Genomic DNA, 24,638 nt, shown 5'->3' on the forward strand with positions numbered 1-24,638 from the left:
TGTAAGTAGCATTTTGTTTAAATTCATTTTGTAACCCACTATTGAAGCTCATAATGATTATTAGCTGTTGCCGTTTGATTATATGGTCATCATCTAAATAAATAAATATCCAATTAGCATTTCATCAAAGACCACCTTGTGACAAAAAAAAACAATTTATTAGTGTTATCATAAGCAATAATAGAAAAGCAGACTCCCCAACTGTCCCTATTTTAGAGGGGCAGTCCCTACTGCTGAGCTTTGTCCCTCTGAGACAGCCATATGTACTAATTTGAAGAATTTCCCTTGGCCCCACCCAGCCACACTTACCCACCATCCAGACATGATCCTGCCCACTATGCAACTGTAAGCCCTATTATGAAATAGCAAAAATCTGTTTACTTAAAAAACTTCAATTTAGCTAATCCCTTAAAGTTAGACCCTAACTCCCTGGGGGTCTGATATGAGAAATATGATGTGTTAGTTTAGAAATAGCGCTGATAAGCTGTTGAAGGACCCCTCGGGGACCCACTTTGGATAAGTAATAACAAGAAGTGTAAATAATGTTATAGACAAAGTATAAACTATTAACAGGTGTAGTCTCAAAGTGTAAACATTGATAATTCAATATATACAATAGTGATCTTAGATAAATAAAAGCATATACAAGTCAAATCTGCTAACAGCTGGAGGAAGAAGCCAGTTTTGAAAATCACTCCCGGTAAGAAACCGCTTCATGAGAGGAGAGAATACACTCACTCAAGAGGAGTTGATAAGTCTATATTGACTGTTTTTTCACACTATGGAACCATAGAGCAACTCTCAACAAGTCTAATTAAAGGGACATAATACTCATATGCTAAATCACTTGAAACTGATGCAGTATAACTGTAAAAAGCTGACAGGAAAATATCACCTGAGCATCTCTATGTAAAAAAGGAAGATATTTTACCTCACAATCTCCTCAGCTCGGCAGAGTAAGTTCTGTGTAAAAAGTTATACTCAGCTGCTACCAGCTGCAGGTAAAAAATAATAATGAAGAAATGAACTGCAGCCAATCAGCATCAGCAGTGCTGAGGTCATGAACTCTTTTACTGTGATCTCATAAGATTTGACTTAACTCTCATGAGATTTCATAGTAAGCTGAATAGGGAAATAATATGAGAGTGCACGATGTTCATCCCCTAAACTGTCCCAGGACAGACATACTAATATGCTGCTTAGAAATCCTTTACAATGGGAGGTGGCTACTGAGAAACTTTTGAGGTAAAATATCTTTCTTTTTTACATAGAGATGTTCAGGAGATATTTTTAGTCAGCTTTTTACAGCTATGCTGCATCACTTTCAAGTGTTTAAACATTTGGGTATTATGGCCCTTTAAGACAACAGCTAATCCCTAATCACGGGATTCCATATCCATATAACCTAAGGATATTGCTAACAAGCAGTGACCATAAGGTAAATTTGAACCACCATCCATATCACAGATTGGAGGTTTCTCACCAAGTCACTATACACATTGAAAGTGCTTATTTAACGTCACTAATTAATACCTGACAACTACAGCATTATTCACTAGCACATGTGCTTAAAAATTAAAGAGACATTACAATACTGGTCTCTGGATTTACCTGTGTATTTATTTCTTTTGCATGATGTACCGAGTCCACGGATTCATCCTTACTTGTGGGATATTATCCTTCCTAACAGGAAGTGGCAAAGAGAGCACCGCAGCAGAGCTGTCTATATAGCTCCCCCCTTAACTCCCCCCCAGTCATTCTCTTTGCCGGCTCTAAGCAGGAAGGGTAAAGTGAAAGAGGTGTTAAGCTGTTAGTTTTATTTTATCTACAATCAAGAGTTTGTTATTTTTAAATGGTACCGGTGTTGTACTATTTACTCTCAGGCAGGACATAGATGAAGATTTCTGCCTGGAGGATTATGATCTTAGCATTTGTAACTAAGGTCCACTGCTGTTACCACAGAAGCTGAGGAGTACAGGAAAACTTCAGTGTGAGGAAAGGTTTCGTGCTATACAGAAATGAGGTATGTTCAGTCATATTTTCTGCAGAGACTGTGTTAACTCAGAAAGGCTGACAGTATCCCCATTAGGGAAAGGGTAAGCAGTAATCCCAGTGTTATAAGAGGCTTTACTAGCTTGCATAAAGGGTTAATTTTTTGGGGCACTCAGTTTTTTTATGAGAGATTGGGACAAACGTGTGGGAGTAACGTTTTTTATTTTTGATGGGACATTTGCTTGAGGGTTCATTTGGCTTATTTGGGGTTGTTATAACCCACGTGGTTTTCAAACAAGGTTTGTTAGATTTGTGTAGGTCATCGAGTGTGGTGGGCGGGGCCTATTTTCGCGCCTCAGTTGCGCATTTAGTTATTCAGACAAGCAGCAAGCAACTTCTCCAGAGGTCCTGATAGTCTTATGAGGGCCTAATCAAAGCTTTAACCCCATATTATCGTTCCCTAAGGGCAGGTAGGGCCACAGCAGAGCTGTGGCAAGGTGCTAATAGGGTTTTTAACCGGTTTTAGACAATTATCAATCCGTTTTTTTCATTTGGGGGTTTATTGCTTATTTACTTGTTGTGCAATCCTTCTAAAGCTTAGTGGGTACACTGTTAAAATTTCAGAAAATTTGAAGCAATTTTAACCTGTTTTGCAGTTTGTGTATGCCTTTTTTTCTCTTAGGCACAGTACCGTTTTTGCAAATTGTGTTTTTTTCATTAAATAAAGTGTTTTCCAAGCTTGCTTGCCTCATTATTAGCCTGTTAAACATGTCTGACACTGAGGAATCTCATTGCTCAATTTGTTTAGAAGCCATTGTGGAACCCCCTCTTAGAATGTGTCCCACTTGTACTGATATGTCTATAAATTGCAAACAGCATATTTTGACTTATAAAAATGTGGCATTAAATGATTCTCAGACAGAAGGAAATCGGGTTTTGCCATCTAGTTCTCCCAAATGTCACAACCAGTAACGCCCGCACAAGCGACGCCAAGTACTTCTAGTGCGTCTAATTCTTTCACCTTGCAAGATATGGCTTCAGTTATGAATACTACCCTCACAGAGGTTTTATCTAAACTGCCAGGGTTGCAAGGGAAGCGCAGTAGCTCTGGGTTAAGAACAAATGCTGAGCCTTCTGACGCTTTAGTAGCCGTATCCGATATTCCCTCACAATGTTCTGAGGTAGGGATGAGGGATTTGCTGTCTGAGGGAGAAATTTCTGATTCAGGAAAGATGTTCCCTCAGACAGATTCAGATATGACGGCATTTAAATTTAAGCTAGAGCACCTCCGCTTATTGCTTAGGGAGGTTTTAGCTACTCTGGATGATTGTGACCCTATTGTAGTTCCAGAGAAATTGTATAAAATGGACAAATATTTAGAGGTTCCTGTTTACACTGATGTTTTTCCGGTCCCTAAGAGGATTTCGGACATTGTTACTAAGGAGTGGGATAGACTAGGTATACCGTTCGCTCCCCCTCCTGTTTCTAAGAAAATGTTTCCCATTTCTGACACCATAAAGGACTCATGGCAGATGGTCCCTAAGGTGGAGGGAGCTATTTCTACTCTGGCTAAGCGTGCAACTATACCTATTGAAGACAGTTGTGCTTTCATTGATCCTATGGATAAAAAATTAGAGGGTCTCCTAAAGAAAATTTTTGTTCATCAAGGTTTTCTTCTTCAACCTATAGCGTGCATTGTTCCTGTAACCACTGCAGCTGCCTTTTGGTTTGAGGCTCTAGAAGTTGGAGACCCCACTAGATGATATTCTGGACAGAATTAAGGCTCTCAAGTTAGCTAATTCTTTTATTACAGACGCCACTTTTTAATCTTGCTAAGTTAGCGGCAAAAAATTCAGGTTTTGCCATTTTAGCGCGTAGAGCGTTATGGCTTAAGTCCTGGTCAGCTGATGTGTCATCTAAATCTAAGCTTTTGTCCATCCCTTTCAAAGGTAAGACCCTATTCGGGCCTCCACTGAAAGAGATCATTTCAGACATTACTGGAGGGAAGGGTCATACCCTCCCTCAGGATAAGTCAAATAAGACAAGGACCAAACAAAATCATTTTTGTTCCTTTCAAAACTTCAAGAGTGGTCCCACTTCCTCCTCCTCTGCTGCAAAGCAAGAGGGGAACTTTGCTCAATCCAAGCCAACCTGGAAACCTAATCAGGCTTGGAACAAGGGTAAACAGGCCAAAAATCCTGCTGCTGCCACTAAGTCAGCATGAAGGGGTAGCCCCCTATCCGGGACCGGATCTAGTAGGGGGCAGACTCTCTCTCTCTCTCTCTCTCTTTGCTCAGGCCTGGGCAAGAGACGTTCAGGATTCCTGGGCAGTAGAAATTGTAACCCAGGGATACCTTCTAGATTTCAAGGATTCTTCTCCAAGGGGAAGGTTCCATCTTTCTCAATTGTCTGTAAACCCGACAAAAAGAGAGGCGTTCTTACGCTGTGTAGAAGACCTTTTTACCATGGGAGTGATCTGCCCTGTTCCAAAAGCAGAGCAGGGGCAGGGGTTCTACTCCAATCTGTTTGTAGTTCCCAAGAAAGAGGGAACCTTCAGACCAATTCTGGATCTCAAGATCCTAAACCAATTCCTAAGAGTCCCATCTTTCAAGATGGAGACCATTCAGACTATCTTACCATTGATCCAGGAGGGTCAATATATGACCACCGTGGAATTAAAGGATGCGTATCTACATATTCCTATCCACAAAGATCATCACCAGTTCCTCAGGTTCGACTTTCTGGACAAGCATTATAAGTTTGTGGCTCTTACTTTCGGGTTGGCCACGGTGCCACAAATCTTCACGAAGGTGCTAGGGTCCCTTCTGGCGGTTCTAAGGCCGAGGGGCATAGCAGTGGCGCCTTATCTAGATGACATTCTAATTTAAGTGTCGACTTTCCAACTAGCCAAGTCTCACACGGATTTAGTGTTGGCCTTTCTAAGATCTCACGGGTGGAAGGTGAACGTAAAAAAGAGTTCTCCTTCCCCCCTCACAAGAGTTTCATTTCTAGGGACTCTGATAGACTCAGTGGACATGAAAATATTTCTGACGGAGGTCAGAATATCAAAGATTTTGTCCACCTGCCGAGCTCTTCACTCCATTCCTCGTCCGTCAGTGGCTCAGTGTATTGAGGGTAATCGGTCTAATGTTAGCGGCAATGGACATAGTTCCATTTGCTCGCTTGCATCTCAGACCACTGCAACTATGCATGCTCAATCAGTGGAATGGGGATTATGCAGATTTATCTCCTCAGATAAATCTGGATCAAGAAACCAGAGACTCTGTTCTTTGGTGGTTGTCACAGGATCATCTGTCCCAGGGAATGTGTTTCCTCAGGCCAGAATGGGTTATAGTGACGACAGACGCCAGCCTTCTGGGCTGGGGTGCAGTCTGGAATTCCCTGAAAGCACAGGGTTTGTGGACTCGGGAGGAGGCTCTCCTACCGATAAATATTCTGGAATTAAGAGCGATATTCTATGCTCTCCAGGCATGGCCTCAGCTGGCTTCGGCCAGATTCAACATGTTTCAGTCGGACAACATCACGACTGTGGCTTATATCAATCATCAGGGCGGAACAAGGTGTTCCTTAGTGATGATAGAGGTCTCAAGGATAATCCGATGGGCAGAGGCTCACTCTTGCCATCTGTCAGCGATCTATATCCCAGGTGTAGAGAACTGGGAGGCAGATTTTCTAAGTTGTCAGACTTTTCATCCGGGGGAGTGGGAACTCCATCCGGAGGTGTTTGCTCAACTGGTTCAGCTATGGGGCACACCAGAATTGGATCTGATGGCGTCTCGTCAGAACGCCAAACTTCCTTGTTACGGCTCCAGGTCAAGGGATCCTCAGGCTGTACTGATAGATGCTCTAGCAGTACCCTGGTCGTTCAACCTGGCTTATGTGTTTCCACCTTTCCCTCTCCTTCCACGTCTGATTACCAGAATCAAACAGGAGAGAGCATCAGTGATTTTGATAGCGCCTGCGTGGCCACGCTGGACTTGGTATGCAGACCTGGTGGACATGTCATCTCTTCCACCATGGTCTATGCCACTGAGACAGGACCTTCTGATTCAAGGTCCATTCAAGCATCCAAATCTAATTTCTCTGCAACTGACTGCTTGGAGATTGAACGCTTGATTCTATCAAAGCGGGGTTTCTCTGAGTCGGTCATAAATACCTTGATTCAGGCTTGAAAGTAAATATCTTTTTTGGTGCGAATCCAAAGGCTTCTCCTGGAGTAAAATCAGGATTCCTAGGATTTTGTCTTTTCTCCAAGAGGGATTGGAGAAAGGATTGTCAGCTAGTTCCCTGAAAGGACCGATATCTGCTCTGTCAATTTTGTTGCACAAGCGTCTGGCAGATGTTCCAGACGTTCGGGCTTTTTGTCAGGCTTTAGCTAGAATTAAGCCTGTGTTTAAACCTGTTGCTCCGCCATGGAGTCTAAATTTGGTTCTTAGAGTTCTTCAGGGGGTTCCGTTTGAACCCATGCATTCCATAGATATTAAGCTTTTATCTTGGAAAGTTTTGTTCCTAGTTGCTATCTCTTCAGCTCGAAGAGTTTCTGAACTATCTGCATTACAATGTGACTCACCTTATCTTGTGTTCCATGCTGATAAGGTGGTTTTGCGTACCAAGCCTGGGTTCCAACCTAAGGTTGTTACTAACAGGAATATCAATCAGGAAATTGTTGTTCCTTCTCTGTGTTCTAATCCTTCTTGTAAGAAGGAACGTCTGTTGCACAACTTGGACGTGGTTCGTGCTTTGAAATTTTATTTGCAGACAACCAAAGATTTTCGTCAAACATCTTCTTTGTTTGTTGTCTATTCTGGAAAGCTTAGGGGTCAAAAGGCTACGGCTACCTCTCTTTCCTTTTGGCTGAAAAGCATCATCCGTTTGGCTTACGAGACTGCTGGACAGCAGCCTCCTGAAAGGATTACAGCTCATTCTACTAGAGTGGTAGCTTCTACATGGGCTTTTAAAAATGATGCTTCTGTTGAACAGATTTGTAAGGCTGCGACTTGGTCTTCGCTTCATACCTTTTAAAAATTTTACAAATTTGATACTTTTGCTTCTTCGGAGGCTATTTTTGGGAGAACGGTTTTGCAAGCAGTGGTGCCTTCCGTTTAGGTTTCTGTCTTGTCCCTCCTTTCATCCGTGTCCTAAAGCTTTGGTATTGGTATCCCACAAGTAAGGATGAATCCGTGGACTCGGTACATCATGCAAAAGAAAACAAAATTTATGCTTACCTGATAAATTTCTTTCTTTTGCGATGTACCGAGTCCATGACCCGCCCTATCTATTCAAGACAGATGGTATTTTTTATTAAAAACTTCAGTCACCTCCTCACCTTATAGTTTGTCCTTTTTCTTCCTTGGCCTTCGGTCGAATGACTGGGGGGTGGAGTTAAGGGGGGACCTATATAGACAGCTCTGCTGTGGTGTTCTCTTTGCCACTTCCTGTTAGGAAGGATAATATCCCACAAGTAAGGATGAATCCGTGGACTCGGTACATCGCAAAAGAAAGAAATTTATCAGGTAAGCATAAATTTTGTTTTTCTGCACTAAATTCTACACTTTCCTGATTAGGATTTGGACATACCTATTCACATTTGGATTATTTGATGAACTATAAAGTACTTTACTTTTAACATTTTTTCAATTTTTCCTTATTTTACATTTTTTTTTTCTTTTCATTTTTATATCTTTTTTTAATTTTTATATCTGTTTTCAAATTTCTGGGTATTCATTTTTTCTATATTGGCTCAATTTATTTTTATATTTTTATATATGTTTCTCCAACATAGGTGTGTCCGGTCCACGGCGTCATCCTTACTTGTGGGATATTCTCTTCCCCAACAGGAAATGGCAAAGAGCCCAGCAAAGCTGGTCACATGATCCCTCCTAGGCTCCGCCTACCCCAGTCATTCTCTTTGCCGTTGTACAGGCAACATCTCCACGGAGATGGCTTAGAGTTTTTTAGTGTTTAACTGTAGTTTTTATTATTCAATCAAGAGTTTGTTATTTTAAAATAGTGCTGGTATGTACTATTTACTCAGAAACAGAAAAGAGATGAAGATTTCTGTTTGTATGAGGAAAATGATTTTAGCACCGTAACTAAAATCCATGGCTGTTCCACACAGGACTGTTGAGAGCAATTAACTTCAGTTGGGGGAACAGTGTGCAGTCTCTTGCTGCTTGAGGTATGACACATTCTAACAAGACGATGTAATGCTGGAAGCTGTCATTTTTCCCTATGGGATCCGGTAAGCCATGTTTATTACGATGGTAAATAAGGGCTTCACAAGGGCTTATTAAGATTGTAGACTTTTCTGGGCTAAATCGATTCAGTTTTAAAACATATTTAGCTTTGAGGAATCATTTTATCTGGGTTTTATTGATATTATAATATCGGCAGGCACTGTATTAGACACCTTATTTCTCTGGGGCTTTCCCAAAGCATAAGCAGAGCCTCATTTTCGCGCCGGTGTGGCGCACTTGTTTTTGAGAGGCATGGCATGCAGTCGCATGTGAGAGGAGCTCTGATACTTAGAAAAGACTTTCTGAAGGCGTCATTTGGTATCGTATTCCCCTTTGGGCTTGGTTGGGTCTCAGCAAAGCAGATACCAGGGACTGTAAAGGGGTTAAAGTGTTAAAACGGCTCCGGTTCCGTTATTTTAAGGGTTAAAGCTTCCAAATTTGGTGTGCAATACTTTTAAGGCTTTAAGACACTGTGGTGAAAATTTGGTGAATTTTGTACAATTCCTTCATGTTTTTTCGCAATTGCAGTAATAAAGTGTGTTCAGTTTAAAATTTAAAGTGACAGTAACGGTTTTATTTTAAAACGTTTTTTGTACTTTATTATCAAGTTTATGCCTGTTTAACATGTCTGAACTACCAGATAGACTGTGTTCTGAATGTGGGGAAGCCAGAATTCCTGTTCATTTAAATAAATGTGATTTATGTGATAATGACAATGATGCCCAAGATGATTCCTCAAGTGAGGGGAGTAAGCATGGTACTGCATCATTCCCTCCTTCGTCTACACGAGTCTTGCCCACTCAGGAGGCCCCTAGTACATCTAGCGCGCCAATACTGCTTACTATGCAACAATTAACGGCTGTAATGGATAATTCTGTCAAAAACATTTTAGCCAAAATGAACCCTTGTCAGCGTAAGCGTGGCTGCTCTGTTTTAGTTACTGAAGAGCATGACGACGCTGATATTAATATCTCTGAAGGGCCCCTAACCCAATCTGAGGGGGCCAGGGAGGTTTTGTCTGAGGGAGAAATTACTGATTCAGGGAACATTTCTCAACAGGCTGAACCTGATGTAATTGCATTTAAATTTAAGTTGGAACATCTCCGCATTCTGCTTAAGGAGGTATTATCCACTCTGGATGATTGTGAAAAGTTGGTCATCCCAGAGAAACTATGTAAAATGGACAAGTTCCTAGAGGTGCCGGAGCTCCCAGAAGCTTTTCCTATACCCAAGCGGGTGGCGGACATTGTTAATAAAGAATGGGAAAGGCCCGGTATTCCTTTCGTCCCTCCCCCCATATTTAAAAAATTGTTTCCTATGGTCGACCCCAGAAAGGACTTATGGCAGACAGTCCCCAAGGTCGAGGGAGCGGTTTCTACTTTAAACAAACGCACCACTATACCCATAGAGGATAGTTGTGCTTTCAAAGATCCTATGGATAAAAAATTAGAAGGTTTGCTTAAAAAGATGTTTGTTCAGCAGGGTTACCTTCTACAACCAATTTCATGCATTGTCCCTGTCACTACAGCCGCATGTTTCTGGTTTGATGAACTGATAAAGGCGCTCGATAGTGATTCTCCTCCTTATGAGGAGATTATGGACAGAATCAATGCTCTCAAATTGGCTAATTCTTTCACCCTAGACGCCACTTTGCAATTGGCTAGGTTAGCGGCTAAGAATTCTGGGTTTGCTATTGTGGCGCGCAGAGCGCTTTGGTTGAAATCTTGGTCGGCTGACGCGTCTTCCAAGAACAAGCTACTAAACATTCCTTTCAAGGGGAAAACGCTGTTTGGCCCTGACTTGAAAGAGATTATCTCGGATATCACTGGGGGTAAGGGCCACGCCCTTCCTCAGGATCGGCCTTTCAAGGCGAAAAATAGACCCAATTTTCGTCCCTTTCGTAAAAACGGACCAGCCCAAAGTGCTACGTCCTCTAAGCAAGAGGGTAATACTTCTCAAGCCAAGCCAGCTTGGAGACCAATGCAAGGCTGGAACAAGGGAAAGCAGGCCAAGAAGCCTGCCACTGCTACCAAGACAGCATGAAATATTGGCCCCCGATCCGGGACCGGATCTGGTGGGGGGCAGACTCTCTCTCTTCGCTCAGGCTTGGGCAAGAGATGTTCTGGATCCTTGGGCGCTAGAAATAGTCTCCCAGGGTTATCTTCTGGAATTCAAGGGACTTCCCCCAAGGGGGAGGTTCCACAGGTCTCAGTTGTCTTCAGACCACATAAAAAGACAGGCGTTCTTACATTGTGTAGAAGACCTGTTAAAAATGGGAGTGATTCATCCTGTTCCACTAAGAGAACAAGGGATGGGGTTCTACTCCAATCTGTTCATAGTTCCCAAAAAAGAGGGAACGTTCAGACCAATCTTAGATCTCAAGATCTTAAACAAGTTTCTCAAGGTTCCATCTTTTAAGATGGAAACCATTCGAACTATTCTTCCTTCCATCCAGGAGGGTCAATTCATGACCACGGTGGATTTAAAGGATGCGTATCTACATATTCCTATCCACAAGGAACATCATCGGTTCCTAAGGTTTGCATTCCTGGACAAACATTACCAGTTCGTGGCGCTTCCTTTCGGATTAGCCACTGCTCCAAGGATTTTCACAAAGGTACTAGGCTCCCTTCTAGCGGTGCTAAGACCAAGGGGCATTGCAGTAGTACCTTACCTGGACGACATTCTGATTCAAGCGTCGTCCCTTCCTCAAGCAAAGGCTCACACGGACATTGTCCTGGCCTTTCTCAGATCTCACGGCTGGAAAGTGAACGTGGAAAAGAGTTCTCTATCCCCGTCAACAAGGGTTCCCTTCTTGGGAACAATTATAGACTCTTTAGAAATGAGGATCTTTCTAACAGAGGCCAGAAAAACAAAACTTCTAGACTCTTGTCGGATACTTCATTCCGTTCCTCTTCCTTCCATAGCTCAGTGCATGGAAGTGATCGGGTTGATGGTAGCGGCGATGGACATAGTTCCTTTTGCGCGCATTCATCTAAGACCATTACAACTGTGCATGCTCAGTCAGTGGAATGGGGACTATACAGACTTGTCTCCGAAGATACAAGTAAATCAGAGGACCAGAGACTCACTCCGTTGGTGGCTGTCCCTGGACAATCTGTCTCAAGGGATGACGTTCCGCAGACCAGAGTGGGTCATTGTCACGACCGACGCCAGTCTGATGGGCTGGGGCGCGGTCTGGGGATCCCTGAAAGCTCAGGGTCTTTGGTCTCGGGAAGAATCTCTTCTACCGATAAATATTCTGGAACTGAGAGCGATATTCAATGCTCTCAAGGCCTGGCCTCGGCTAGCGAGGACCAAGTTCATACGGTTTCAATCAGACAACATGACAACTGTTGCGTACATCAACCATCAGGGGGGAACAAGGAGTTCCCTAGCGATGGAAGAAGTGACCAAAATCATTCTATGGGCGGAGTCTCACTCCTGCCACCTGTCTGCTATCCACATCCCAGGAGTGGAAAATTGGGAAGCGGATTTTCTGAGTCGTCAGACATTGCATCCGGGGGAGTGGGAACTCCATCCGGAAATCTTTGCCCAAGTCACTCACCTGTGGGGCATTCCAGACATGGATCTGATGGCCTCTCGTCAGAACTTCAAAGTTCCTTGCTACGGGGCCAGATCCAGGGATCCCAAGGCGGCTCTAGTGGATGCACTAGTAGCACCTTGGACCTTCAAACTAGCTTATGTGTTCCCGCCATTTCCTCTCATCCCCAGGCTGGTAGCCAGGATCAATCAGGAGAGGGCGTCGGTGATCTTGATAGCTCCTGCGTGGCCACGCAGGACTTGGTATGCAGATCTGGTGAATATGTCATCGGCTCCACCTTGGAAGCTACCTTTGAGACGAGACCTTCTTGTTCAGGGTCCGTTCGAACATCCGAATCTGGTTTCACTCCAGCTGACTGCTTGGAGATTGAACGCTTGATTTTATCGAAGCGAGGATTCTCAGATTCTGTTATCGATACTCTTGTTCAGGCCAGAAAGCCTGTAACTAGAAAGATTTACCACAAAATTTGGAAAAAATATATCTGTTGGTGTGAATCTAAAGGATTCCCTTGGGACAAGGTTAAGATTCCTAGGATTCTATCCTTCCTTCAAGAAGGATTGGAAAAAGGATTATCTGCTAGTTCCCTGAAGGGACAGATTTCTGCCTTGTCGGTATTACTTCACAAAAAGCTGGCAGCTGTGCCAGATGTTCAAGCCTTTGTTCAGGCTCTGGTTAGAATCAAGCCTGTTTACAAACCTTTGACTCCTCCTTGGAGTCTCAATTTAGTTCTTTCAGTTCTTCAGGGGGTTCCGTTTGAACCCTTACATTCCGTTGATATTAAGTTATTATCTTGGAAAGTTTTGTTTTTAGTTGCGATTTCTTCTGCTAGAAGAGTCTCAGAATTATCTGCTCTGCAGTGTTCTCCTCCTTATCTGGTGTTCCATGCAGATAAGGTGGTTTTACGTACTAAACCTGGTTTTCTTCCAAAAGTTGTTTCTAACAAAAACATTAACCAGGAGATTATCGTACCTTCTCTGTGTCCAAAACCAGTTTCAAAGAAGGAACGTTTGTTGCACAATTTGGATGTTGTTCGCGCTCTAAAATTCTATTTAGATGCTACAAAGGATTTTAGACAAACATCTTCCTTGTTTGTTGTTTATTCAGGTAAAAGGAGAGGTCAAAAAGCAACTTCTACCTCTCTCTCTTTTTGGATTAAAAGCATCATCAGATTGGCTTACGAGACTGCCGGACGGCAGCCTCCCGAAAGAATCACAGCTCATTCCACTAGGGCTGTGGCTTCCACATGGGCCTTCAAGAACGAGGCTTCTGTTGATCAGATATGTAGGGCAGCGACTTGGTCTTCACTGCACACTTTTACCAAATTTTACAAGTTTGATACTTTTGCTTCTTCTGAGGCTATTTTTGGGAGAAAGGTTTTGCAAGCCGTGGTGCCTTCCATTTAGGTGACCTGATTTGCTCCCTCCCTTCATCCGTGTCCTAAAGCTTTGGTATTGGTTCCCACAAGTAAGGATGACGCCGTGGACCGGACACACCTATGTTGGAGAAAACAGAATTTATGTTTACCTGATAAATTTCTTTCTCCAACGGTGTGTCCGGTCCACGGCCCGCCCTGGTTTTTTAATCAGGTCTGATAATTTATTTTCTTTAACTACAGTCACCACGGTACCATATGGTTTCTCCTATGCAAATATTCCTCCTTAACGTCGGTCGAATGACTGGGGTAGGCGGAGCCTAGGAGGGATCATGTGACCAGCTTTGCTGGGCTCTTTGCCATTTCCTGTTGGGGAAGAGAATATCCCACAAGTAAGGATGACGCCGTGGACCGGACACACCGTTGGAGAAAGAAATTTATCAGGTAAACATAAATTCTGTTTTTTCTCTCTATTTTTTTTATACCACTTGGTCCCGCATAAATTGTTTTTATTTATAACGAATATATATTTTTGCATATGTAATTCTGTGATCTTATTTACCTATATAATACTGTTTACAGTCAACCTTCATTCATATAGATATTATAAACTTTATCCTTATTCTTTTAAAGGACTTTTTGATTGGATTTTATTATATCCGGATATATACATATAGTTTTAATCGTGTTATTCTTAATTTTATGTCTAGTTCTCCTAAGAGTATATACATATACTCTATCTATAAAATAAATGTTGTATATTTTACTGAACTTGGGTATATGCTTTTATTTATCTAAGACCACTATTGTATGTATTTAACAATCAATGTTTACACTTTGAGACTACACCTGTTAATAGTTTATACTATACGTTGTCTATAACATTATTTACACTTCTTGTTATTACTTATCCAAAGTGGGACCCCGAGGGGTCCTTCAAATGTAAGCCCTATTGCCCAGTCGCATCTTCTCCCAACATTAGCCCTTAATACCTTGCCACAAATGTTGGGAGGTAGAATAATGCTAGACTTGTTAAAAAAATTTAAAGGCTTGCAAGAAGAACATTCTAAAACATTATTTAGCATAACGTGTTTTCTACAAAAAAAGTTTGTTTGTTAATATAATAGTTTTTGTAAAATTAGTTTTTTTAAGGTGGAAAAGACTTCACAAAACTATAAATATTTAATAATTTGATTTCAGAAAAATCTGTCATTTCACTGTCCAATTCCATGAGCTGCAAAGATGCCAAAATTGGAAGCTTTGTCAAAAATCTGTTTTTCCGATTTATGTGAATCAGGACTTGCACAATATAAACATCTATAAGACTAGTTACTAATGTGAATTAAAGACATCATTGTGTCTCATATTTGCCGTATTAAAAATTCTTCCAATTAAGTTTATAGTTTATCGTTCCACTTCCTCCGTACTTCACTAACGTCTAATATAAACCATTGCTTATTTTGTTAAAAAAAAGACCATTACATTGTATAGTATATTTTTGCATTAGGGAAAATTCTGTATAACTTAATAAAACACCTAGTAATACCATACATATATAATACTTATTCTGTGAAAACACTTTTTATGCTTAATAAATTAACTTGATTGGTTTGCAACTAATGCATTGCATTTCATGTGGAAACTGCACCTCTGAACCGTGGAGCAGCTCCCTTTCATTTTTTGTTAATAAAAATATCGAACCAAGAAGTACTATCTCTTTTCCTTTGTCTCATATTTTATATGTCATATTTGAAAATGACCTACAGTAGAGCTCCCCTGCATAAGAAGTCAATGAATTCCTAAAGGAATTGCCTGCCAAAATGAAGGCCAAAATATATTTTAAAGGATCATACATAGCTATATTTCATTATTTTCCGAATCGTTTTTAACTCCAAATTTCAATTATTTTGGCAACAATATTCTAGGGCAGCTGGTTCATGTGAGTGTCCTTTGTTTCGTTACCTGTATGCAGAGTATGGCCTTATTTATTTTAACTTGCTCCAATATGTAAATTGGTTCCATGTGAGCTGCTAATTCATGCACTTCCCACATTTTTTTTTAATCAGACTTTTTTAAGAAAAAATGTTTTGTGCCATAATGAATTTCATATAATTATTGGATATACAATTTTATGAACAATCTTCAACATTTTAGAAGGAATGATGATGAGAAATTGCTCTGAAAGTGAGCAGAATGTACTTTAGATATTATTAAAGGGCGAACCACAAACTAAATCTAGACAGTAAGGCTCTAGATTCTCTAGATCTAGGAACTAATCTCTCATCGGCAAACATTTTTAGGGTCAATCCATCTTTAGTGGTCCAATAATTGTCAAGTTGGTTGCTTTATCATTTTTAAAAAAATTTTGAGTGATTACCTCTATGTATTGGTATTGTAAAACCACCAGTTTTTTTTTTTTTATTTAACTTTTTTTTTAAAAGCAGCCACCTTTGTGTCATGTTCCACAACAAATTTTGGTTATACAGATGTACAAAACCTCAATATCTCAACTCAGGATGGTCCTAGCTCCTTGGTACAAAAATCTCTAGATGACTATACAAGGGTACATGTTACATAAAAAAAACATCTCCATCTTAATGGGAGGAGAGTCCACTGCTTCATTCATTGCTTGTGGGAATTAAGAACCTGGCCACCAGGAGGAGGCAAAGACACCCCAGCCAAAGGCTTAAATAACTACCCTCATCCCCCAGCAATTCTTTGCCTTTCGTCACAGGAGGTCGGCAGAGAAGTGTCGGAGTAGTCTCTTATGGAGGGTAGTACTCTTTGAAATGGGACTGGAGTTGGAAGTAGTCCTGTCAGCCTCTCAGTGAGAGCATGGGTGAAAGTTAGAGTCCGGAGATGCAGGGAGAGTCTTTCTGCGAACCCATCCAGACTCGGTTTAACAGCTCCATTAGCAGTCAGCATTGACAAGTTTTGCTGCCTGCTTTTCTTCTCTCAAGTCCATGTCAGGAGCGATGCTACTACCCTGTCACACTTGTAGGGCTGTGTTCCTGTTCCACGGCGTTGATTCTGGTATCGTTTCATTTATATATATATATATTTGATAACACAAGAAGACAGGGTCACAATGTGGCTCCTTTATCTTTATAGAATCTAGGGTAATACCCTCGGAATGGGGTTATTGAACAGGGGGGATTTTATTATGCATAATATTGTTTATTGTGTTTCTGCTGCATTTGTGTTAGATGAGGCAGTGTGGAACAGTCAGTTCATTAGCAAGAGATTAAGACAGACTTTTTTGGCCCGTCTCTCTCTCTCTTTCTCTCTCTCTCTCTCTCATGCAGGGGCGGTCCTGCATGGCACTCCATGTGACTGGGTGTGGCCTATGTAACTAACTCTTTCTTGACCTGCGTTTTTATTTTTTGATCAAGTCCGTAATAAAGGCGCAAGCTATGGAGGACTCTGATATGTTAGACGATACTCCCTCTTTATCTAAACCTATTATCTGTGTATTTTGTAAGGAGGTTCCAGTTGAATTGCCTTCGCAACTCTGTTCCACATGCTTTGACAATATTGCTATATTTAAAAAGAAATAAGTATTTAGTACGACTGAGCCGTCCACCTCTGAGGGTTCTCCACCCCGCGAGGTGCGTTCCCTACAATCATCACAGTTTACACAAGCAGTTCCCTAGGGCACTACTAATCCTCCTGCGGGAGGGGCCCTTTGGCATCCAGACTTCGCCGATCAGTTACAGACGGCGGTTTCTGCGACTATTAATGCGATGCCTCGCCCTTCTAAATGGAAGGTACGGCACTGCTATCTGTCTCATGGGTCTTCGACTCTGCTGGATGTTTCAGACTATCCACTGAGGAGGACAACTCCGAATTATCGGAGGATGTCGCTTCTGGGTCGGAATCGGCTACTTCTAGGCCTCCGTCCGCGGAGGAACCAAATTTTAAATTTAAGATGGAGCTTTTGCGCTTTCTGCTGAAAGAGGTGCTTGCAACGTTGGAGGTTCTGGAACCGAAGCTACCGGAGGAACCTTCGATCCCTAAACTGGATAGGGTTTACGAGGACAGGGTAGTGCCCCAGGCCTTCCCGGTTCCAGTCAAGATGGCTAACATTATTAAGAATGAATGGGAGAAACTTCTTTTTAAAAGCTTTTCCCCATTCTGGGCGTGCAGCTTAAACTGTGGGGAACTGTCCCTAAAGTGGATGGTGCTATCTCCACGCTCGCTAAGAGAACAACTATTCCGCTAGAGGATAGCTCCTCTTTCAAGGAACCCATGGATAAAAAGATGGAGTCCATGTTCCGAAAGATGTTCCAACTCACAGGGTTAGTTTTCCAAACGGCGGCGGCGGTTGCTGTGGTGGCTGGTGCGGCTACCTCCTGGTGTGACGCTCTATCAGCAGTGGTCGAGGTAGAGACTCCCCCTCAATGTTATTCTAGAACGAATCAAGGCCTTAAGGGTAGCACATTCGTTCATTTGTGATGCTAACATGCAGTTTATTTGCCTGAATGCTAAGACATCAGGTTTTTTTATTTTAGCCCGCAGGGCTCTGTGGCTAAAGTCGTGGCCTGCTGACATGACTTCCAAGTCTCTCTTGCTTTCCCTCCCATTCAAAGGGAAAGTTTTGTTTGGCCCGGGCCTGGATTCTATCATATCTATGGTCACGGGTGGCAAGGGTGTTTTTTTGCCTCAGGATAAGAAGGCTAAACCTAAGGGGTCTACTTTTTGTCCCTTTTGTGCGGACAAGTCTCAGCGCCAGCAGCCTGCTGCAAAGTCTGAGCAATCCAAGGGATCTTGGAAGCCAACTAACTCTTGGAACAAGTACAAGCAGAACAAGAAGCCCGCCGAGTCAAAGTTGGCATGAAGGGGCTGCCCCCGATCTGTCCTCTGATCAGATAGGGGTCATACTATCTTTTTGCGGAGGCCTGGAGAAGAGACGTTATAGACTCTTGGGTTCTGGAAGTCGTAGCCCAAGGTTACAGGATAGGTTTCAAGTCCTATCCGCCCAGAGGCAGATTCCTCCTGTCAAACCTATCTTCAAGACCAGAAAAGAGAGACGCCTTCCTGGGGTGTGTGAGGGATCTCTCGTCTCTCGGGGTAATCGTCCCAGTCCCTCCGGCAGAAAGAGGTCTGGGTTATTATTCAAACCTTTTCATGGTCCCTGTACAAGTTGATTCAAGTTGATTCAATCTTCTAAAGATAATAAATAGTTCTCTCTCTGCCCCATATATGTTTCTTTTTCAATCACAAACACTTTTTTGTAGATGGTGGGACACAGTGACTAACCAGGGACAAGTTTTAGAGGATAGTTATTTTCCTTTTGATATATGTTGTAATTGGATTCCTCCTAGTCATTTTGTAATAGGTTTGTTGTGATATTCCAAGGGATTACAACAACTGTTACCAAATAGCATGAAATAAATTTCTATTGAAATATTGCCTACTTACAAACTGATGTAACATCACATCCTACCCTTGAACACAGTAACTCCTTTTTTCTGAGATGTAGTCACTTACTGCTTTTATTTCAGGAGAAACAATAACATAGCTCTGTTTATGACACTGTACATTTGTAAAACACCCAAGTGAACACTGTATTTCGATATTCGGATAAAATCTGCATCACTTTAAACTAGCACACTTTAGCAACTAGCATCTAACTTACAAGAATGCAGCCAACACACTGACAAGCTGTGTCCATACACTTTCAGTTTTGGACATGCCCAGGCATGCATAGACACATTTTCTTGCCTTAATGTTATGTTTGTGCCTGACCAACATGATAGAACATGCTTCAAATGTAGTAAAATGTTAGCTTATTGACAAGCATAAGCTATTGTATGTCAATCATAAACATAATTAGTGTAAAATACTGTGCATTTTTATTATTTGTTATGCCTATTGCATCTTGTGATTTCTCAAAACACATGATTAAAATAGTCTTTTCCCAGATTTCTTTTTTTTTTTTAACTGACTTTATAAATGAAAAATTTGCAAATTACAATCTGGAAGACGCAGCTCCCTCGTAGTTGCCTTTCCGAGATTTCTACTAGCCCTAGCTCTGTAGCCAGTTAAATCTCAAACTTTTTACAGCAGAATGCTACCATAGAGGACTTATATCTCTTATTTCAGTTTCCTTCCTTGTCCCCCACCAGAGATAACCTAAAAGTGAGGGGAAATGTAAATTAAAAAAAATTGTACTTTCTCACCCTAATAAAAAAGAAAGAGAAACCTTTGAAATGTTCTGCAGTCACACTATTCTTACCTAGGTACTCCTCTAAAAAAAAAAACACCCTTCTCATTATAAATTGACCCTAAAAGTGGAACTTTCAGCGATTTTCATCATTACATTAGGACTGAAGTTCTATGTCTAAGGATCGTGAGTGTGCAAAATGTTTATATATGTGCATGAATCTTGTAATGTGATCTAGTGATCAATTTTTGTTCCAAGGAGCTAGGACCATCTTGAGTCAAGATTTTGAGGTTTCCGTAAACATCTGTATAAACCAAAATTTGCTGTAGAGGGCTGTCGTGGTTAAACCAAGTAAAATAAAAATAAAAAATAGGAAAATTTAAAAATGGTTAAGCAACCTATGTTAGACCACTTGAGATGGCTTGACCCTAGGGCAAGAATAGTCATGTTCTTCTCTAGCAGTGAACAGAAGAAGGAAAAGTGGCAATTTTCATTAATAAAAAAACACAACAAAAAAAACTTCTCAAACATTGGCTTTGTTGCATCATTGTGCTCTTACATTAGCACAGCAGTAATTTCCCCATGACCATATATTATGTGTGTAATTTTTTTACCACGGTTACCTTGTGACATATCACAATCATTGCTTGTTAGCATGGCATTGGTTGCCAATATTAAATGTCTCTTTGCATGATTCTCATTCAATTACATCCTTTTTATTGTTGGTTGGAATTCACATTTGCCTTAACAATCTAAAAGTATAGTAAACTTTTAATTAAAAAAAAAAGTTTTAAATCCATGTATTTTTAATTATTTTAAATGCCTACTGATAATGTATTTTGTATACAATTTGTCAGTTTAAATATCTAGTGTATATATGCTGTTATATAGAATTAAATTGTCCCATAGTTTTTGTAAATGTTGATGCAGTTTGTCCTTTGACTGATCAAACACATTTACAGTTTAATATGTATTAAATAAAAAGCAAACCTGTTTTCTTGATACAGTAACTAATATTAGATTTAATATTGATATTTGCATAAATAGCCATAATTATCTTCTTATATCTCTTAATCTTGTGTTTTTTATTTATGCTTGTAGACTTTTTAGTTTGCTTTTTACATTATTTATTTTGTGGATCTGGCAAAAGAATTCAATTAAATATATCATCCCTTCACATTATTATCCTTGTGATTCCATAGCTTAAACTCAAGCAAATGTCTGTACAAGTCTCCTATCAGTTTGGCCTCATTTCAATATACTTGCAGACTTCATTTTGTTTTCTTTCTCTTATTTTCATTTGTTTAAACTCATTGGTATACAGGTATTATCACATATGGTTCCTGTAACTCCTTTCCATCAGAGCTTCACAAATCCAGTTGCTTTCTGCTCATTTGTTTTGTATAGAGACAGTGAACGCATTTGAATAGTGTTAGCATATTTGTTGCTATGTATCAAAGTAGAACCTATCTAGATGTTTACATTTTTAGAGTCTTAGAATATCAGTCTGACTCTTCAACATCCAGTGATTACTGTCCAACGTTGCCAATCCTTACCATTAACTAGTTTACTAGTGCTTCCTCCAATACTTAAAGGGACAGGAAACCCCTAAAAATGTCATTAAAGATTCAGATAGAACATATAAATTTAAACAAATTTCAAATTTAATTTTATTATCAGATATGCTTCATTCTCTTGTTATCCTTCGCTGAAGGAACTGCATTGCACTACTGGCAGCTAGATGAAAACATCTAGTTAGCCAAGCACAAGAGACAAATATGTGCATGCGCCAATAACCAACTAGCTCCCACTAGTGTAGTATATGGGCATATTCATTTTTAACCATGGATACCAAGAAAACGGAGCACATTTGAAAATAGAAGCGATTTCAAGTGTCTTGAAACTGCATGCTTTATTTGATTCTTGTAAATTTAATTTTGACTTTCCTATCCCTTTAATTGGAGTAAAAAGATATAGCAAAGTCTCAAATTCGACATACCTCAAATCAGTTAATCACATTGAAAAGAATAGGTTTTATTTCAAGTAAAGTTTATAATGTATATAAAGAATGTTAAAACTGCACCAATGTTTACATATCCCCAAACCTATACTTATTATAGACTTTAATGCAGTACAAACTAACTATAATATGTTGAATACATACTTCAACTGTTTCAACTTCAACTGTCATTCATTGCACCATATTGAAACGTTTTGTTTTAATTTAGTTATTCATAGGATATCTACAGATTATAATCGTTTCCAATCTAAATTTTAGCTGCTACGTAATGATTTGTAATATGGTTTTGAATAATATTTAATGATCCGATTATCTCCTTTTGTTGTCCTAAAATACAGGTTCATAGTTCTTAAACAAATTTGACTTCATATTATTAGTCTACAGTAATTGTGTCTCCTGTTCAGGAGTAATGTTTAAAAGCAGTATGGGCCATTAATATACATGGAAAGAAAATTAATGGGATGCGGGTAATTGATACACAAAAAATTGCAATTAATCACATGCATATTGGGAACTATTGTATGAGCTGTCAAGACGTATTCACGAAAAAATTCCTAAGCTAAATAAACTCTCTTAAAGATTGTTTAACACAGGGTGGGGGTAGGCTGATGTAATACATTATTAAACACCCTTTATATGCAGCAATACATTATTAAGCTTATCATGATCATATAGATGTTGAACTTGGCGTTTCTTGTCTTCCTCTTCTGTGAATTGTCTAACCCCTACTTCCTATTAGACCATTCCATGCAACCTGTAAGGCACCATTCAGTGTTTTTTTTAGATTATAATATACAAATAATGTGTTTACATTGTGGTAATACTGTACTTAACTTGATATGATTTATTTTATTTCAATTTTATATAGGCTGGCTTAGCAGGAGCACCTGCTCGAGCTGTATCTGCCGTCAAGAACATGAATCTTCCAGAGATCCCAAGAAACATTAACATTGGTGACATCAGTATAAAAGTGCCAAACTTGCCCTCCTTTAAATAAAATGGCTCCATCTATTACTTGAAGTTGTTTAAAAAAATAAAATAGAACATGTTTTCTATTGAGTCAGATGTCAGAACTGTGTAAATTTGAAATGTTGGAACCAAGAGTTTCTATAGGCTTGCGCAACAAGGCTAAATCTAGGAAACCGCTACCTTAAGCATGATTCAGAAGTTACATTCCTATGTCCTCTTAAGGCATGTCACTGTTTGGCTGCTGAGCTATCCAGAGAAAGTATTTAAGATGTCATTTCTTTGTTGATTCTACAGTGTTGTTATCTTTTTTACCTTTCCTTGTTCTATAGTTAGATGTTGAATCGTCCATAATATTTCTGCAGCATTTATCTTGATTATTTAAGAGCACATTCTCAAGCATGTATGAAAGCATCCACAATTTAGATTTTTCTTTAGCAACATTTTAAGTCAAATTTAGACAGGGTTTTGAATGTGTTTTTGGCTTTGAAAAAAATGCTATAAAACCAAGTAAGATTTTTTAAAAGTTGTTTGCTAAGAAAAATAACCTCAGAAATATACATATATTTTAACATTGTAATAAACACGGTTAGGTTTAATGCTGTAGTGTTGTGTACAATGAACTTAAATAAATATTTTATAAACTGACTTCTTGTTTTAATATTTAATGCTATGGTCAGCATTTATACAAAGAGAATGTGTTGAAATAAGTAATATTTTGAAAGTTCCATTATTGGGTATGTTAATCAAATGTCAGTGTAGAATGCAAGCAATTCAAATTATTTGTCTTCAGTTCATAATAAATGTTTTGTTCTAAATCACTGTCGAAGGCTCTAAGGGCAGTTTCCTTTGTAAAAAGTAAGTAGCTCCAAGCCCACTTGGAGTAGCTATCGACTTCCTGAGGTCAAATGTAATCCGGCTCCTAATTTATTTTAGATGCCTTATATCCTATTCTAAAAACTTTATTTCTTTCATGTAATTGGCAAGAGTCCATGAACTAGTGACATATGGGATATACAATCCTACCAGGAGGGGCAAAGTTTCCCAAACCTCAAAATGCCTATAAATACACCCCTCACCACACCCACAATTCCGTTTTACAAACTTTGCCTCCTATGGAGGTGGTGAAGTAAGTTTGTGCTAAGATTTCTACGTTGATATGCGCTTCTCAGCATTGTTGAAGCCCGATTCCTCTCTGTACAGCGAATGTCAGAGGGACGTGAAGGGAGTATCACCTATTGAATACGATGATTTCCCTAACGGGGGTCTTTTTCATGGGTTCTCTGTTATCGGTCGTAGAGATTCATCTCCTACCTCCCTTTTCAGATCGACGATATACTCTCAAATTTACCATTACCTCTACTAAAGAACTGTTTTAGTACTGGTTTGGCTATCTGCTATATGTGGATTGGTGTCTTTTGGTAAGTATGTTTTTATTTCTTAAGACACTCTCCGCTATGGTTTGGCACTTTATGCAAATTATATAAAGTTCTAAATATATGTATTGTACTTATATTTGCCATGAGTCAGGTTCATGTATTTCCTTCTGCAGACTGTCAGTTTCATATTTGGTAATATAAACACTAAGAAATTTGTTTCTTACCTGGGGTTTAGTCTTTTTCAATTTGGACTACTTTTGCATTTGCGGGTATTAGGCCCACAGGTGCGTCAAATGTTAGACTTTATTGCGTCATTTTTGGCGCGAACTTTTTTGACGCGGGAAATTACGTTTTTGACGCAACTTCGTCATTTCCGGCGTCATACGTGACGTAGAGACCTTTCACACGGCAGCGTCATTAGTGACGCAAGTGTGTCATTTCCGGTCATTTTTGGCGCCAAAAAAGTTTACGTTACGTTGTGCGTCATACTTGGCGCCAAATTTTTTTCATTATTTCAATACCCCATTTATGTTTGCCTCCTGCTTTCTTCTCTATCAAGAGGCCTATGCTTTTGCATTTTTTCCCATTCCTGAAACTGTCATTTAAGGAAATATATAATTTTGCTTTATATGTTGTTTTTTCTTTTTCATTGAGCATGATGTCCCAATCCGATCCCGTCTCTGAAGTTTCTGCTGGAACATTGCTGCCTGACATCGGTTCTACCAAAGCTAAGTGCATTTGTTGCAAAATTGTAGAAATTATTCCACCGAATGTCATTTGTAATAGTTGTCATGATAAACTTTTACATGCAGATAGTGTTTCTATCAGTAATAGTACATTGCCAGTTGCAGTTCCTTCAACTTCTAATGTGCATGATATACCTGTAAATTTTAAAGAATTTGTTTCTGAATCTATTATGAA

At 39.9% G+C, this 24,638-nt stretch overlaps 1 protein-coding gene across 1 annotated transcript in view; it reads left to right on the top strand.

Moving 5' to 3' along the window:
- The window catches only part of AP3S1 (adaptor related protein complex 3 subunit sigma 1), a 212,387-nt gene extending 189,401 nt beyond the window's left edge, over positions 1-22,986 (top strand). Inside the window, exon 6 of the mRNA XM_053701575.1 lies at positions 22,241-22,986. Coding sequence (XP_053557550.1) covers positions 22,241-22,369 — 129 coding nt within the window. The 3' untranslated portion in view covers positions 22,370-22,986. The remainder of the gene's footprint in view (positions 1-22,240) is intronic.
- The last annotated feature ends 1,652 nt before the right edge of the window (positions 22,987-24,638 follow it).

Source organism: Bombina bombina, chromosome 2 (genome assembly GCF_027579735.1).
Source record: "Bombina bombina isolate aBomBom1 chromosome 2, aBomBom1.pri, whole genome shotgun sequence".
In the NCBI taxonomy this organism is placed as follows: Eukaryota; Metazoa; Chordata; class Amphibia; order Anura; family Bombinatoridae; genus Bombina; species Bombina bombina.